This window comes from Protopterus annectens, chromosome 13.part0 (genome assembly GCF_019279795.1).
Source record: "Protopterus annectens isolate FY-2018-M chromosome 13.part0, PAN1.0, whole genome shotgun sequence".
Classification (NCBI taxonomy): Eukaryota; Metazoa; Chordata; order Ceratodontiformes; family Protopteridae; genus Protopterus; species Protopterus annectens.
This window is the reverse complement of record NC_056747.1, coordinates 625,764,300-625,782,403: the sequence shown is the minus strand read 5'-3', so window position 1 is coordinate 625,782,403 and position 18,104 is coordinate 625,764,300. Positions and strand designations below refer to the sequence as shown.

The following is an 18,104-nucleotide window of genomic DNA, read 5'->3' as shown; positions in this document are numbered from 1 at the left end:
TTATGAAATATATAGGTGAAACAACTGACTTCTTTGAGTTTACCTTTAACTATGATTTCACTAGTATTAATTATTTGGATGTACAAATTATCAATGATATGGGTGGATTTTGATCACGTATATATAGGAAACCAACATTTTGTAATACGTATTTACATTGTGCTAGCAACCACCCTACTGCTCAAACAAGAAGTATAGTGAAGGGACAGGCAGTGAGGGTTGCAAGAATGACTTCTCTTTATGATGATTTAGAAGGTGAGCTAAGCAAACTACAGCAGATGTTTGAAGAGAGAGGGTACCCTAAACAGTTAGTTGAGGAAATTGTTTTATAAGTACAACACAAGTGGGGTATTGATTATCTTCCTTTATTAGGGGTAGGACTACAAAACAGCAATATGGAAAAGAGTAAGGAAAATGGCAAATATAAAAGGGTTGTGTACTAGAATACTATTCCACAACTAAGGAATTAAGGGAGATAATTAACAAGAACTGGACAGTTTTTAAAACCAACCAAGAAATATACAAGAAGTTGGGAGAGGGTCCTAGATTTGTCAACAAGACGGGGCACAATATTAAGAGTCTCCTAGAATGTAAGATAGAATCCAGAATGGTGAACAGTAAATGTACTAGACCATGTGGAATGTGTAAACAGTGTTGTTATACACACAAAGAGCAATCTGTAGTTTTACAAAATAGGTTGAAAAGCAAGGTAGCAGGGATGTCGGGAGGCGTACTGACTGTATGCATTTCAGTACAGTGTTTGCGTTGAGGGGGTAGCATAAGGCAGGCACTAAGATCTAGGAGAAAAAAGTAGTGTCTTCTCCTTTAAGGAGGGTCATGTGTTCGTTGTATGCACGCTAACGTGGATGTAAGCATATATTTCACTCGCGCGCGCAATTTAAAATAGTCGTTTCATTGAGACAGAAGGTAAGTACGTAAAATAAATGGCGTGTGTGTGTGTGTGTGTGTGTGTGTGTGTGTGTGTGTGTGTGTGTGTGTGTGTGTGTGTGTGTGTGTGTGTATGTGTATGTGTATATACACTTATGTTATTTATTCTACAGGTTCCATTCGTTTCTGTATGAGTGAGATAGTGTGTGCGCTCATGTGTGTGTGTGTGTGTGTGTGTGTGTGTGTGTGTGTATGTGTATATACACTTATGTTATTTATTCTACAGGTTCCATTCGTTTCTGTATGAGTGAGAAAGTGTTTGTGTGTGTGTGTGTGTGTGTGTGTGTGTGTGTGTGTGTGTGTGTGTGTGTGTGTGTGTGTATGTGTGTGTATATACACTTATGTTATTTATTCTACAGGTTCCATTTGTTTCTGTATGAGTGAGAAAGTGTGTGTGTGTGTGTGTGTGTGTGTGTGTGTGTGTGTGTGTATGTGTGTGCGTGTGCGTGTGCGTGTATACACTTATGTTATTTATTCTACAGGTTCCGTTTGTTTCTGTATGAGTGAGAAAGTGTTTGTGTGTGTGTGTGTGTGTGTGTGTGTGTGTGTGTGTGTGTGTGTGTGTGTGTGTGTGTGTGTACAATTATATGATTTATTGTAGAGGTTCTGTTTGTTTCTGGATGAGTGAGAAAATGTATGTGTGTGCACATGTATGTATGTATGTAATTTGAACTAGCTTTTCTGTGTGAATGACAAATAAAGTGCATGTGTGTGTATTATGTGTGAGGGAGCAGGTATGTGTGTGTGTGTGTGTGTGTGTGTGTGTGTGTGTGTGTGTGTGTGTGTGTGTGTGTGTGTGTGTGTGTGTGTGTGGAATGTAAAGTAGCTGTTTGTTGTATGAAAGAGAGGGCGATTGTGTTCATATGTGTGAGAAGGTAGGGAGGTGTGTGTGTGTGTGTGTGTGTGTGTGTGTGTGTGTGTGTGTGTGTGTGTGTGTGTGTGTGTGTGTGTGTGTGTGTGTGTACTGTATGTTTGTTTAACATACCTTTCATCTGTCCAGATTTAGCCTCATAGGTTTGGTCTGTTTCTCATAAAATGTGTGGTTTTCTGGCAAATCACAGAGGACTGACATCACTATGTTCTTCAGAAAGTACATTCTAGCACACATCCTGTTATTCCAGCAACTTTTGTAGTTAAAAAGAGCAATATTTAAAATCTATCCCTAATCATACCTCTCAGCTGTCCAGATTTTCACAGAATGTCCAGATTTTTGCCTCATATTTTTGTTCCAGTTCTCCTAAATTTGTTTTTCTTGCAAATTACTGGCTAACTATTGAGGACTGAAGTGAGAAAATAATGGCAGGCATTTGAGTTTCAAACTCCATATACTTCAGAAAATTCATGGTAATGCAAAACCTGCAATCATATCAACTTTATAAGCCTGTAAGGGCAATATTTAAAAAGTTTCTCTATTTTTGGGCCTTTGTCCCCCATTACTACTGGCTTTGTCCAGATTTCTTGCACAAAGAGAGTAAGAGATATGTGTACTTCTCAACTGTCCAGATTTTTGCAGAATGTCCTGATTATTGCCTTATATTTTTGGCCTATTCCTCAATATTTGTGGTTTTCTGGCAAATCGCTAAGGATTGAAATAAATAAATGTCATACATTTCAGTTTGACTTTGTTTTCTTTAGAAAATGCATGCTAAGACAAATGATGTTATTCTAGCAACTTTCTAAGTCTGTAAGAGCAAAAATCTGTTCCTATTTAGGCTTTGTCCAGGTTTCTTATGCTAAGAGGTTGAGAGGTATGAAGGTATGGTGTGTAATGCTCTAGTTAAGGAAGAGGGCAAGTTAGTCCATTAACTTGATCAGGCTTGACTCTGTAACTTGGTTACAGGGGACAGAGCCTGAATCTGCCATACCAACTACCAGACTGCTGAAGGAACTGTGAGCGCCAGTGGATTCAAGAGCCTGATTACCAGACTGCTGGTGGAATTGTGAGTTTGAGTTTCAGTACATTTTCAGGGCATTATGAGTTTCAGTGCATTTTCAAGGAACTGAGTTTTATTTCATTTTCATGGAATTGTGAGTTTCAGGGGAAGATAAATTTACTGTTGCTCATGCTAAGTCTGTTTTCAGTGTGCAACTAACTGTTTTGTTTAAAAAAAAAAAGTTTTCACCACAAGTGAATTGGCAGATGTTTACCAGGTCTGAATGAACGCATAAATATTAAGTGGTTTTTTAGAAAGTAGGAAGGTAAATGGTTAAACTTTTTTATTGTTAATTACATTTAATTGACTGTAATTGAGTAGTAGTTGATTTCACATTTTAGGCTTAAATAGAATGTGGCACTGTGTTTTTATCATTCTGATGAAGTGTTTTACGAAAGCTGAGATTAAAACTTTTTATGCTAATTCAGTTTTTGTCTCTTCTGTGGTACACAGCGAATTTTTGTGGTTAACTGTTTTGTTTATCAAATGGCAGTCACTGTTTGTGTTGTAGAATTTGAAAGCAGGGTTAGCAGCATAATTGCCTTTGGTGCAGAAGGCTGTGGGTTTTACTCCCACACCATGTAGATGGAGTGCTGATATTGCAGTGCCATTTTGACTGCGGATTATTTGGTACATTTTAAGGAGGTATAGGGGTTCTACACTCCTGAGTGTGTCCTCCTTTGTATAAGATGCCTAGTAATTTGTTGTTGGATTGTCAGTCATTCCCTATTGCAATATTGCCAGTTTACCGTTTTTAATGTAACACAATTTATTCTTCAAAGGCAGCAGGCACTGAATTTGTAGATGAAACATTGAAATGTAAAGTTGTTTGCTAGTAGCAACCTCTTTTCTTAGTTACAGATCTCTTTAAAGTAGAATTATCTATTTACTTCTGAAAAGATTGTGCTTTTTGAGTAATATTTGTGGATTATAATGATAGAAGTTTGAGTGGCATTTTATGGTCAAAATTTTCTGAAATCCGTAGCTTTATCATTATTTCATACATTTTGTTTCATTGCTTTCTAGAAGAATGTTCATAACTACAGATTTAAAACACCATGCTAACAAAATTGTGATGTATTATATAAGGAATATAATTTATCATGAGGGCGACTCAAAGAACACATACATGTGTGCATTGCCCTATAAATGTGTGCAAGAAGCCTATGGTTTGAAAACAGCTCAAAGGTAAACTTAATCCTCCACTGTCAGATGCATTTTCTTTTAATGTGGGTTTTCATGCCATTTCAATGAATGTGAGTTTCAAGGGCAGAGAAGTTTACTGCTCATGCTGAGTCTGTTTTCATTGTGAGAATGTATTTAGCAAATGGCTATCAGTGCTTGTGCTATTTTATTTCAATATCTGTAATAATTGTAGAAGTAAATAAGAAAATGGGTTCCCTGTGTCTTTAAAATATCTATGATAATTCTTTCCATGCATTTACGTACAAGACCAGTCAGACTTATGGTCTGTGGTTATCCAAGTCAGTAGAAGGCCAAACCTTGTGCTAAGGATTAACTACTGCAGTCCTCCATTCACTAAGCATGAAGCCAATTACTAGGCTAATGCTGAACAGTGATTTTAGAGTGCTTGATACCTCATGTTTTGTGCTATCCAAGAGGTATCCCAGGATATTATCAGGGCCTATTGAGCTAGTATTCTTTGACTTGGAGAGTGCATTGAATACTTATTTGCTCTTGATAGCCAGAGGAATTATGGTCGAGGGTGTCTTCTGAAGGTATTGAGGGAAAGGGGTGAAACTGAGATTTATCAGCCAGCAGGTTTGCTATATCCTCTGATTCCTTTTAAGTGGTTCCATTTACAATTTGTTCAGCACACTGTCATGTTACCTTTGAGGTTGTGAACAAAGCTGATGAAGGCCTTGTCATTATCTTTTGTCTTTGAGGATATTTCTGCCTCAAATCTGGCTTTGGTGGGCTTGATAAGATTTCTGAGTTGCTTATTTAGTTTGAGGGGTTTCATACCATCTGGGTAGTGTAGTTTCTAGTATTAGCCATGGTTTTCCTCCTTTTGTTATACAAGTTGTTGATACTGGGATTCTACCAGGGTAGCTTGTTATCTCTTGTGGGTACAGCTACCTCAGTGCAGCTGTTTACATGATGGTATAGGGTTTCTGTAAACAATTTGCATAGTGGTAGCAGAGTTCACATTGTTTTGGGAGATGGAAATTTTAGCATGGTATAAGTCATTAATACAAGGTTTGCTTTGGAATAATTCCTAAATGTTTGAGGGTTAGATGGCATCCATTTCTGAGAAGTGTTTGGACAGGTACATACCAAAAGGTGCATTATACTCACTCAGTGATTGGCCTAATGAGTGCCAAGTAGAGGGGAACAATTATATTCCTGGATCTGGATGATATATCTTTAGATATAAGCTGTACAACGAAAAAGGATTTCATTATAATAGTGAGTATGTTGGGCCCATTGAAGTCCCACCTTCATGAAAGTCTGTTGCATTCTTTCATTCATCCAGCACAAAACCTGTTTTGAGATTAGTACTGAACAGCCTTTATAGGGGGTTCAACATATCAGGTTTCAGACTAACCAGTAGACAGTCTACTATGTTAGCCAGTCACAATAGACATTATGCTCTTGGCCTTGGGTACTAACTTCATAAATTGTTGAGAGATTTGAGGGGGGTTTAGATGCACATATTTTATGTGAGAATACTGGAAAATTGGTGGGATGAAGTTCAATCTGAATTGATTGGCCAGTGAATTGGATATATTGTCTTGTCCAAGTATGTGATATCATTTGTTATCAGCTCACTGTAGTGCCAGTCATTATTTGAGATTTCTAGCACAGTTAAAAAAAATACTTTGTGGTTATCTTTCACCTGGGTTTATATTTTTACCTCATATCAGGCTTTGGTTGATTTAATCACAGTCCCGAGTTCATTGTTTTAGTTTAGCAAGAGTGTTTTTAGCTTTCTGAGAGTTACATTTATTTTTGCATGCAATGAATATTTTTTCTTTTATCATACTGCCCATATGGCTTTATTTTTGAATTTGGTGTTGTTTATTTCTGAGGGTGGAAGATGTGTCTATGGAACTATTTAAATATGCATAGGGCTTGGCAGTAAAATATTCTGCACAGTGGAAGTTTGAAACAGGCTTAGTAGAGGGACTCCATTCCCAACTAATGCCCTGTACTCAGCATAGTCAGAAACCAGCACAACTCAGATATGTGCACACAAGAGCACTTACACTAGCTTACAAGGGAGTTGAGAATGGTGTGGTAATTTTCTTTGACATTTTCCACAATCAAACCTGAGTGTCTTTATTTGTTCTTTCAGCATGTAACAGCATAGGGCTATGCATAAAGCGACTGCTTTCATTTTGTGGGAGAGTTGAGAGGCAGCCTGCATTTGCAGATAAGCTTTTTGTCTTTTCAAGCTGTTGCCTTCGCAGCATATTGGGTGGTATCGTGTCAGCTTTGATCATTAAACTTTAGGCAAAACTAATTTCTTCCTTGAATTTCTTTTCTTTTCTTTCCCATAATTTTGTTCAGACTATCACTGGATCATAAGACTAGAAAAAACTCCAAACAAGTGCCTAGAGCATGTGACAGTAAACAGTCCCACCAGTTCTGGTGCCTAGGGTAATTTTCTTGCTTTAACCAATTTCCTTTCAGCAAAGGCTTGAGATTCACATAGTGTAAGCAGGGTAGTAAGGATGTAAATTTCAACTGCTTTACTTTTTGCTTGATTGACTCCCCATGGGTACACACCTTCATTAATTGTCAGTGGCAGTATGACTTAGCCCAGCTAAAATGTATTTGCTGTTGGGAATATAAGGTTTACCATTCCAAAAGGCTTAGTGTGAGTGCAGGCCATAGGAGTGATCATGCATTGCCAGGTGACCCATGCTGGTGGAAGGGAGGTAGTTGTGGCTCATTGCTTGGGTGTTACCTAGAGAGACCACTATATGTTGTACCTACAGACCACAACACTGCGGAGCATGTAATGCCTAGACCCTGACAGTCCTTTAGTCAGCGGCATCACTGGAGGTGTAATGAGCCACTACAGGGGTTAGGGGCTGCAAGGGGAAGAAGAATAATCTTGGGGGGGTGGGGTAAACTGATCTGTCCTAGTGTAAATGGAAAGGTTTTTTTTGACTTACGAAAGATGTACCTTTGGAATGAAAATGTTCATGCATTGTGTAATTACTACCCTGGCATATACTTTCAAGTGATCTGTTCAGAGTTCAGCAATATAAAGGGAGTGCGGCTTGGTCAGCAGTGTGAATGTGGGTGTGGCTTGTTGAGGGGGCAGCAGTCTGGGAGTTGTGAGTACAAATTTGAATATCCTGGCTACACCCCGGCAAGGTAGTATTTGTAAATGGGAATTGTTTGACCAAAGGTGTTGTGTATATAGCTCTGTGCAATTTATGCACAGCATTCTATTTAGGAAAAACAGAGTGAGCACTTAAAAGTAGGATGTATGAGCACATCAATGATATTAAAAACAAAAAAAACAACAAGTGCAATATACAAACACTCCTTATTATGTGCATCTTTTACAAAATTTTCATCTGTAATCGTGGAACAGGTGAAATTAAATCCAAGAGGGGGAGACTGGAAAAATGCACTAAAGAAAAAAGAAACACAATGGCAACTTAGAACAGCAGCAATGTTTTCCCCAGGTCTAAATGAAAGTATTTCCATTATCCCAGTTTTGCAGGAAAAAATAAATAAGAAATAAGTATTACACTCAAAATTAGCAATGATTTTTGAATGTTTTTTCAATAGAGCATGTTTTCAGTGATGAATTGGTTATAGTTTTTGTGTGGAATATAAACCCAAAATATGTTTTTAAGAGTCAATGAGTAGTGTAGTGGGAGTTGATTTATTAATTAATTGTTTTATGTCTGTGATTGATCAATGAACTCTATTTAATGAAGCAGTATGTGTTTTGTAATGTATTCTGATGAAGGCTACGCTGTGCATAGCCAATAGCATTTAATAAACTTGTCATACAGAAAATCAACCCATTTTGGATTACAGCCTCGATATTTTTGTTTTATAAGTTATTTTATCTTCTTTTGGGTGTTTTTAGTCTTTGGTTATGTTTACACTCAGGTCCAGGATGCAGATGCCTGGGACCCTGATGGAGTGACTAATGACAGAAAAGTGACAGATGAACATATTCAAGGGTGCTTTGTAGAGGAGAACCCCAAATACATCCTGCTGGATAGTGCCAATAGGTTGATAGTAAAAGTCTTGATGAAGGGAACTGTGCTTGAAGGAGATGAACCTGTGCCTGCAGAAAAAACTGGGTATGTGAAAAGTGCATACTTTGTTCTTGTGAGAGCATCAGCGATTTCTCCTACTCCCACTGTCTATGAATGAAAAAGGGGAGAGATATTTTGGTGATATTCTTGAGTAACATGGTTCAGCCCTCTTAGGTAATCTGCCTGGGTTATTGTGATACACAAAGTGAAGTATCTTGTGCTTCTTCCATACTTTCACTGGGTGTGAGGGAACAGGATGAGCTCACTTTGGTGCTGTGTTGGTGGCATAGATGGAGAAAGCCTTGACTATGGTCCAGTTGACTGAATTTTGGTTAGTGTCTCAGGTGCTTGCAGGCACAGCTGGGAGGATGTGTATGTCCATACTGGTGGGGAAGGAGTGGCTCCGGGCTAACACATGCTGGTGTTTCATGGTACAATCACTGCCAGAGGGCAGGAAGCATACTGAATGGGTGGGGGTCTGTGCAAGGGAGATATATTTGCATCACCAAAGTCAGTGATGGTAGTTATTGCTGGCTGTGCAAAGAAATATGTACAGATTTAGAGATGGGTATTGGTGGCCCACACTGTGACATATGTTACCAACCAAGGGGGATAGGCTTTCAAACAAAACAGCTCTTACTGCCAGGATGTCTACAAGAACACATCTCCCTCATATCTGCCTGGATGGCAGCCCATTTTGCTTGTTCTTGCCCTAGGGGATCTGATGGACTACTCCTCACCCCTAGGAAACAAATGGGCTTGAGTCTGATGGAGGTTGCCTTGATGATCAGCATTAAGATTGGGAAAAACACCCAGAAATAAAATAAAATAGAGTAAGACCACTTTGTTGACTTTATTAAGTTACATATTGGGGTTCTCTTTGTTGACATCCTTATATCCTGGAGTGCTATGCGTGAAATGTCTGATTTGTCTGCCTAGTCCCACTAAACATGAGGGAAATGGGTAAGCTTTCTCAGGTGGCTTTCTTAGCTGTTCTCCTTCTGTTCCCTTTGGCGACTTCCCTGGCTTCCAAGAGTACACAGTGTACAGTAGTTTATGTTCTTCCTACTCCCACTAACCATGAAGCACTGGGATATACTCTCTTTGTTGTCTCAAGGTGACCTAATCAGGTCATCTTCCATATTGTCTGAATGCTATGGGTACACAGAGACTTTGGGATGAATCACTGGTTCAGACACGTTAAATGATCTTTCTGATGAACTGAACTTTTTAGAATAACAAAAATCTTAAAACATAAAAAATTTTTTATGCAAAGAAAGGCAATAGGAAATAGAAGAAGAAGCAGAGGACAATGATTTGTTCATGAAATTAGTGCCCCCTCAGAAATACCCTCGGGGCCCTATTTAAAATACTCACCCATTAAATGCAGATCAACACCAAAAGTAATATCTTTAGAAGGTCATTAATCCCCCTCCCCCCTTGCCTCTCAAATTCTTTACTATTCATTTTTCATTCTTTTTCAAAGTAAAAGCTGGGGATGGGAGGAGGTGGAAGAATTTCTCTTTTTTGACAATGTGTTTATTTAAAAGAAGAATAAAAAGTTAATTCATTTTTACAAATATCAGACATTTTTTGCTAATCAAACATAAAAACAAGCACAGTTTGGATTAAAAATCAGTGTTTTACAGTATATTTTATCTGACTGCCCATTTTAGTAGAAGTAGATGCAATTTCACTATGACTGGCTTGTGAAATGTTTAGATCATTTGACTGCCACATTTTTGCACTATGTGTCAAGGCCGCAGTATTGTCTAGCAAATTTCCTATTATTACTAGGGATTGTCTTAACACATAACACTATTTTCTTTCATTTAGGCTGTCAGTCTCAAGAAATATCTCCTTACCCAAGATTCAGTGCAACTGAAACATTACCTTCTCAATAATGCTTCATGCAAATACCACCACTTACCACCAATCTGGATACATTAAGTGATATAATGTTGCTCTTCTCCATCAGTCTACTTTCTAGTGAATTTGCATGATATCACTTGCAAATGTAGCAAACTCAAGTGTCACTCTGCACTTCTGTATATTCCTACTGTTATACTGTATATATATATATATATATATATATATATATATATATATATATATATATATATACATACATACATATATACATATATACATACATATATATTTGCTTTTCTTATTTACTTCTGTCTCAGCTGAGATTGATTGGTCTTTTGTGATCAATGTTGTACCTCAGTTACCAAATTCAGTTTAATATAAATGACATTGGTCTTTAGTCAGGCAGCCAGCAGTGAGCTCAGAAAGTGAAGGAATGATGTCCTCTTATAGAATTCTGTTTAAAATGAAAGCATGCATAACACAAAACAGTCTTAATAATCAGCTTCTGACAGTAATTTCTAACTTTTGTAGTGCACACACTTGTCAAAGTAACCCAAAAAGTCTGAAAAACTTGAAGCTGTGAAACCCACACCAGAGAATTATTTTAACTAAAATCTGCCAACACCAATTTCTCTTTGCGCATCAGTGGAAATGACGGATGCTAGCAACAGACATCCAATAACTTTAAGCCAAGACACATCCAAAATTTCTTTCTTTGAGAAAGTAAAACAAAACAATATGTTGAGACAATGTCTTTTGAGAAATAAAGTTGAATTTTCATTAAGAATCAAACAGATTGCTGCAACCCTTAACAATCAGAAATGCTAACCAGTGTGATGTTTGTCAGCCATTTATTTAATTCTTAGTGTTTCATTTGTGAAGCCTTCAAGAGGAATACCAAAAAGCCATACAATTAACTTTCTCAAACTGCAGGGTTGTTCCACCTAGTTAATTACTTAAATTACGACTGACTGATTTTTACAGACAAAGGACATTTTTTTCAGAATCTTCATATAAATAATAAATGACACAAGCAACAACTTTATGATTTATTAGTAAACAGCATTCCTAAAGCTTGAGCAATCACTACTTCCATATTATTTTCACTTAATTAGATGATGCCAAAGTAAATCTACATTTAATCTCCTGGGTGACATAGCATAATAGTTAAGAATAAACCTAGTTTCCATCTTATTCAAAGCATCTACTATATCACCTTCCTTTGGTAGGTATGACTTGCCCAATACTAAATATCTGAAATTAGAAAATCTTCCTCCATGTCTCTCATAAGCATGAAAGGCTACTTGATTAGATGAATTTGATTTATCAACACCTTACATATGTTCCTGTATTTGCTACCTCATATATATACAAACTGGCTTCAACACAAGCCTTTGACGATGAAAATGTGATCACAACAAGCAAAATCATTTGAATGTGAACATCTGAAGTGAAAGACTAGAAAAAGAAAATTTATGCAAGATGGCAAGAATCAACCCCACCCCGACACCCCACTGCTTACATATGCCAACTTTGAGGTCATACCATCTCAGGGGAAGGAACAATCCCAAGGATAAAGCAACCAGTATTGTGTGGAAAAGCTAGCATTCACACACTAATGATCAATCATATGGGAGTCCATCATTATGGTGTTGAAAATATGCCTGCCACCTGTCTAAATTGCATCCTCCTCTTTATATGTATCTCCTTTTTGAAATATGCTACTTTCCTGGACTATACTGATTGCACAGATGCATTTAAATATTTCTATCATGTCTCACGTCTGTCTTCTATTTTTAAAGATGAACATATTAAACTCTTCCAGTCTAGCATTATATGGCTTTTGGAGAAATGTTTGCATCATGCAGGTCAATATAAGATCTGAAGAAGATTTTCTGTAGGAATGGAGGATTGTCTGTGTCTATAAGTGGGAAAAATGTATTGATATCTGATTGTTCTGGGTTACCTTAAAGGTGATTACACAGAAAGTTCCCCAACTTAAAAAAACTTGTTTGAGAAATCAGGAAAACCTATTTCAACAGATTAAAATAATGAAAGGCACAAAAAGTGTGATAATTGCAATCAGTGTGAATATGTTTTTTAAGCAGGACCACATTTTGTTAGAAAACCAATTTTCTTCTCATGTGGGCTTACAATATGGTAATTGTAGAACTGTGGCACACCTGGTGTAGTATGTACAGGTCTTTACTCATCTTGCTCATCTTTTTATATTGGCAAAACAGAAAGAATGTTTAGAAAGCATATATATGAACACATTTATGATATTTAAAAAAATAATACCATTATTAATGCTTTATATAGACATGTTTTGGACTGTCCCAGATTTGCCAAGTCTAAATCTGGTATTAATGATAGAATTTTGAAATATTCAAGAGGTGGGCAGAAGGAGTCAATGTTAGAATATACAGAACATTTGTGGCAACTAAGATTTGATTCAACAACAATGCCAGGTATTAATGAATCTGTATCAGTTTTACCAGTTTTAAAACTTCATGTTGCTAAGCCATAATGGACTTGGTTTCTATACATGTGATTATGATTTATTATACTATTAATATTTTGGACTGATTGCTTTATTGGGTTCATTTATCAATATTTTAAACATTTCAAACATTTTAAATACTGTTGAATAATATTAATAATTTTTTTGTTTAGATGTATTTTTTATATTGTGGTTAATGTATTGTAGGCTGCATTTTGATTGGTCAGTTGAAGGTCACATGGTCTATGTAATTGTTATTTATATGTGCCTTGTGTGTTACTCTATTAGTTCTGATGAAGTCCGTTTACATGTATTTGAAGGAGGAAAGTGCTGAACTCCATTAAAATATGTCAGACAAGATTATTATCTGTGGTATCATTTTGTTGCTCCCATACTCTTCCAATTCACAGCAATTTACCTTTGTTATTTTTTAGTATTGCTTAAAACTTAGAGTAGTGTACTACAGATTATTTTGATTTGCATTTGATTCTAACTACATCCACTAAGACAGTGTGTGACTGAGTAAATTAACTAACCAGATGACTTTTGACTGCATCTGAAAATGAACAGTTTCTTACTGTTTTTATCCAGGTAAAAACAAACAACCATTTAGTATTATGCAGTCACATGTTTTAGTTGTGTTTCTGAGATTCAGAATTATTTCCTGCTTTGACACCCACTTCCTGCAATTTTATCTACTCCCTATGGGGAAAAAAATCTATGGTCACAGTTTCCTTAGGCAATAAATGAAGTCATAAACAATGTGTTGAAACAATTCTAATTAAATTAGAGTTTACTCTGGTGCTGGATGTCCTATATACATGGTTAACTGTGATGTTGCACATACATTGTTTTTAAACATGGTAGAGAATTATCACTCAGTATATATGTACCTACCTTTCCATGTAGAGTTGTGGCACCTGCATCACTTCTCCTTTCATGCAAGGGAGAAATCAAAGTCCATTGGTTGATCTCAGGTTCATACCGCTCTGCTGTATTCAGGCGTAAGTGGCCATCATAACCCCCGATGGCATAAATAAAGCCATCCAGTACAGTCACGCTAACATAGCAACGTCTTGAATACATAGGTGCTACTTCCTGCCATATTTTTTTGACAGGGTCCAGACATCTGACACTGTTGAAGTAATTATGTCCATCAAATCCACCAATAAAATACATGTATCCCTTTAGGTACACCAAACCATGGTATGCACGAGGATGCTCTCCTTGCCATGTGACATCCTTCCACATGTCAGCATAACCATCATAAGTTTCAATGACATTTGTTGGGTTAACTCCACTCCATCCACCAGTAGCAAAGAGGATGACATATGGAAGTCGAGGTCTAGTTTGTAAGTTTTTGAAATAATGACAGGAAGGTCTGCTGTTGAGGTCATACATGTCTATGAGGGTAGCTATGATAATAGGCTTACATTCCTCATTGTCTTTTACATATTCATTATTTGCAACATTGTTCATAAAATACTGGACATTCATCTGTGATAGCCTCACCTAAAATAATAATGAGAAAAACTGAGGATAAAACTTTATATAAAATTTTTCACACTTACAGGTGTACTTTATCTCTTGCAGAGAATTATCTGGACTTTTTAGTTTAGACTGTAACTGACCCTTCCTTAAATTATATCAGCACGCACAACATGAGTACTAGTAGATGAACTTGTACACTAGTCTGCTAATATTCAGTCTCAATACTTCATTAAATGGGCTTCAACGGATTAAGTGGAGATGCCAACACAATGGGAGATAAAGATTTACTAAAACAGTTCATGCATTTTTTTTAAATATGTTAATCCTATTTTTTTCAGCTTTCAAATTACACTTGCGTATTTTAAAAGACACATACCTTTTTATGTCTGTGGAAAAAACTAGTGACTGTCAGAAGGTGGGGAAGTACTGCATACAGAACCCAGGAATACTACCTACAGTGGTAGCTTTCTAATGAAAGGTATTGTAAGTACTAGTAAAATATCCTTTTTAACTATTGATGCTTGCAGAAAGTCATTAAATTAATTATTCAAGAAACAATGAGTACATATATGTTTGCCATTATGTCGATAATATGATTGCATGTACAAGTTTTCTTTTCTTCTGCAGAGTCTAAAATTCAATATCAAACACTTTTATGGATTCTTACATTTTAGTTAGCATGAATAAAGATTTATCAATGAGCGCAATGTTTCCAGACTTACTGCCCAGTGCTTGATGCAGATGAGCACCAGCAGGCGATATTACTGAGAACGAGTCAAGAAAATACACAGTTATAAAGATTTACCTTGGGAAGCAAAATTGGAAGAAATTTCTTTCTGTCATACGGATCATGAGAAATCCATTTCAGGATGGCTTCAAATACCACATCCTCCTGTTTCACATTTAATTCATCTTGCTCAATTATTCCTCCAAATTCCAAAGCTGAGAGTTGCAGAAGCTCTGCAGATACGTTTACCATTTCTCTGAAGTTGTGAAGAATGAAACGGCTAGCCTTGTGTTCCAGCTCAGGGCAGTAGTAACATTCTGCAAACTTCCTGATTCCAATGCAGTTTTCTAAGCAGAGAGAAGACTCAAGAAAGTCACAGCAAGCAGTCACAATGTCCAGCACATGGAACCAATCAGCTGCAATGAGAAGTTCCTCCACATTGTCAACAGTGATGGGTACTGTCCTTGTATAAGCATACTCTACGATCAACTGCATCATGTCTGCAGAAATACCAGAAATGTTGTATACTTCCTCCTCTGAATTGTGCCAGGCACCAGTAAACAAAGCCCTGAGAACGACAAGAAATATGACTGGTTCCTAGTAAACAAGGCAAAATACTGGAATTTTTAAAGTTTCGTTTTAATCAGTACAAATGTGAATATGATGTACTGTTGTACTCTGATGTACCTAAGATTCTGAATTTTTGAAAAGGACACTGAACAAATATTTGCGTATTCCTGTTTCCTGTTTTGTTTTTATGATACAATATCTCACTCTATCAACTTCTTTCCAATTCTTTCCTTTTCTGTTTTGTCTAATACTGCTTTTTCTAGTATGTTGTGTCACAGTAATCTCTTATTTTATATTGCATCTTGGCATTATCATCAACTCCCCTTCTTTGTTCTTTAAGGGGGCACTCTATCATGGTTCTAATGCTAAAATAATCAATATTTGCTAGCTAACTAGATCAAGGATACTATTCAGGTTACAGTGGAAGTGAGACAAGCTCAGGAGCAAAGCCGTATCATAGACATGACAACAGGAGTAAGACAATCAGAATTCCTAAATGATACCATTCCTCTGCAGAAGTGTTTGGAGTCCAGTTTATATCCAATAGCCACTGCCAGGCCAACTATACCAACTGTATGTGGCAGTATAGCAGGATATGTCATGTTAGGTGCACTAATGTTAGGAGTAAGTACTTGTTTGTCTGGCTTTCATGTGTAATATAAAGGATTGTGATTGTTTCTCCAATTATAATGAATTTATTATGTGTTCAAGACATGGATATCAAGAAATTGATGTTAAGAACACATAATAAAGGGCTATGACTGGCAAGATCTGATTATAATTCTTTATAGTGCATGGAGTTTTGTCTGCTCCATGTACTACCAATTACAGAAAAAAAACATGTTGGAGTGTGAAGTGCTTGATCAATTTTCAATGACTTTGAAAGCTGGAAAAGCACTTAGTGATATCAAACAGACAAAAGACAGAAATAAATTGCACCTCTGTAGAAATAATACATTTAAAAGATGTTAATAAATTTTGGTCACATGCTTTGTTTATAAGTATTACAGACTGACGTTATAACAACTTTTAAAAGCTGGTTCAACTTCTGCCAGGCTTCTTTGCTGGCCAAACTGTTCCCTGTTCATCCCTAATATGAGGGTGGGGTGTTTAACAAAAGCTTGTTAAGCACCCTTTCTGATGTCATAAAGGTGCTGAACAAGCTTGCTTTTTCTCTGTTTCAGTGTCATTGCAGTGTCCTTGCACTACATATGTCCATGTGTATGTGTATATACAGTGATAAATATGCGTGTGTGTGTGTGTGTGTGTGTGTGTGTGTGTGTGTGTGTGTGTGTGTGTGTGTGTGTGTGTGTTTAGAAGTTTACTGCGGACTGAAAAAGAAATACATGTTGGTAGTTTCTTGAGTTTAAATTTCATCTTTATTGTGGCTCCTTATAAACAAGGCAAAATACGAGAACTTTTTAAGTTTCATCGTGACATTTTTGCCTGAATTTTCTACCCACTACTCTGACTTTTTGTGAAATTTTGTTAGGGAACTGAATTTCTCATGATTATTCTTCACAAAATGCATATTAATTTACAGTTTCTTCATAAATGAGTCAAATGTTTATAAATTGTTTTTGTAAAACACTATGTAGTATTGATGCATGATTATGCAAACCAGTTACCTAAGTTTCAAGTGTTTACAATGGCATTCTAATATCAAGTTATAATGGTCTTAACAGATAACTGAAGGTAAAGAAATTGCTGAAGGGGTTAAGGGATGTTACTTTGATCAACAGAGTCTGGTTCTGGAATGTTCATAAGCAGAAAGAAAACAATGTGAAAGGGCCTCATGTGAGCTCTGGACTCCTTAGGCTGGGAGATGAGCAGTTACAAGGAGTATTAGTGAGATAGCACGTACTGGTACTGAAAGATACAAGGTTGAATAACCAAAATAGGTTGTTAGGCCATGTGATCTGTGTTTCTAAAACATTATTGTTACTAAAACATGGTTGTTAAGTGTTCATGTGCATCTCTAAGCAAGAGGCATGAGGGTCTGCAGTGACCCTATTTATTAAATAATATGAAATGTCGGAATTCTGCACGCGTGTTACTGTTAAGAAATAGTATATAAACTGTACTGATTTGAAAATTTTTGTGAAGGCAGTTTCCCAGCAATGTGGTTTGTTTGACTATTATTAAAGGGAAAAAGAACTTTGCACATCCTGAAGTGTTATTCTTTAAACAAGACTAACAGGCAAATCTTTGTCATTTATGTATATTTTAACTGCTCCATTACATTTTGGCACTGGACTCGGATCAGAACTTTAGTATTGTTGCAGGGCAGTGTGGAATGAATTGCAAGGGCCCAGCACATAAAGTTCTTCTGTGAATTCCACACTGTTTTGTATAAGATAGATAGAATTTAACTGTTCAAGGTGTACAGACTGCTGTTAGACTAAATGGGGGTAAGTGGATTTGTGAAATGTTTTTTTCTTCTTTTCTCTTTTTTAGATAATTGTAGTGCAAGGTTGTGGCATCAGTGAATAACTATTTTTGTTGAATGACTGAGCTGCTTATTAAGTATATGATGTTTACTGTTTTTGTTGAATGACTTTGTTGCTTGTTAGGTATATGGTGTTTGCTGTCTTGTGGAATGACAGAAATTTACTTATGCACATACAGCAAAAGGGAATTTAACACAAGGAGGTGCTTTGTGTAAAGGGCAGTACTCTCAGGAGAAAAAGGTAAGAGGTACGACTGTTGCTTTGTGTTTAATGCATGACTGATGTTTTTGTTGTTGTGTAATGTATGATTGGAGAGAGAGAGAGGTTAAAAGTAAAAGTAAATCAAATTCATGA

General features: G+C 36.6%; 1 protein-coding gene across 1 annotated transcript in view; it reads right to left on the bottom strand.

Annotated features, from left to right (window-relative positions):
* Positions 1–18,104, bottom strand: part of LOC122788351 (kelch-like protein 10) — a 114,556-nt gene that overhangs the window by 33,299 nt on the left and 63,153 nt on the right. The window contains exons 2-3 of the mRNA XM_044055421.1: positions 14,809–15,298; positions 13,410–14,024 (exon numbers count right to left, since the gene is read on the bottom strand). Of these exons, the coding sequence (XP_043911356.1) occupies positions 13,410–14,024; positions 14,809–15,298 (1,105 nt within the window). The remainder of the gene's footprint in view (positions 1–13,409; positions 14,025–14,808; positions 15,299–18,104) is intronic.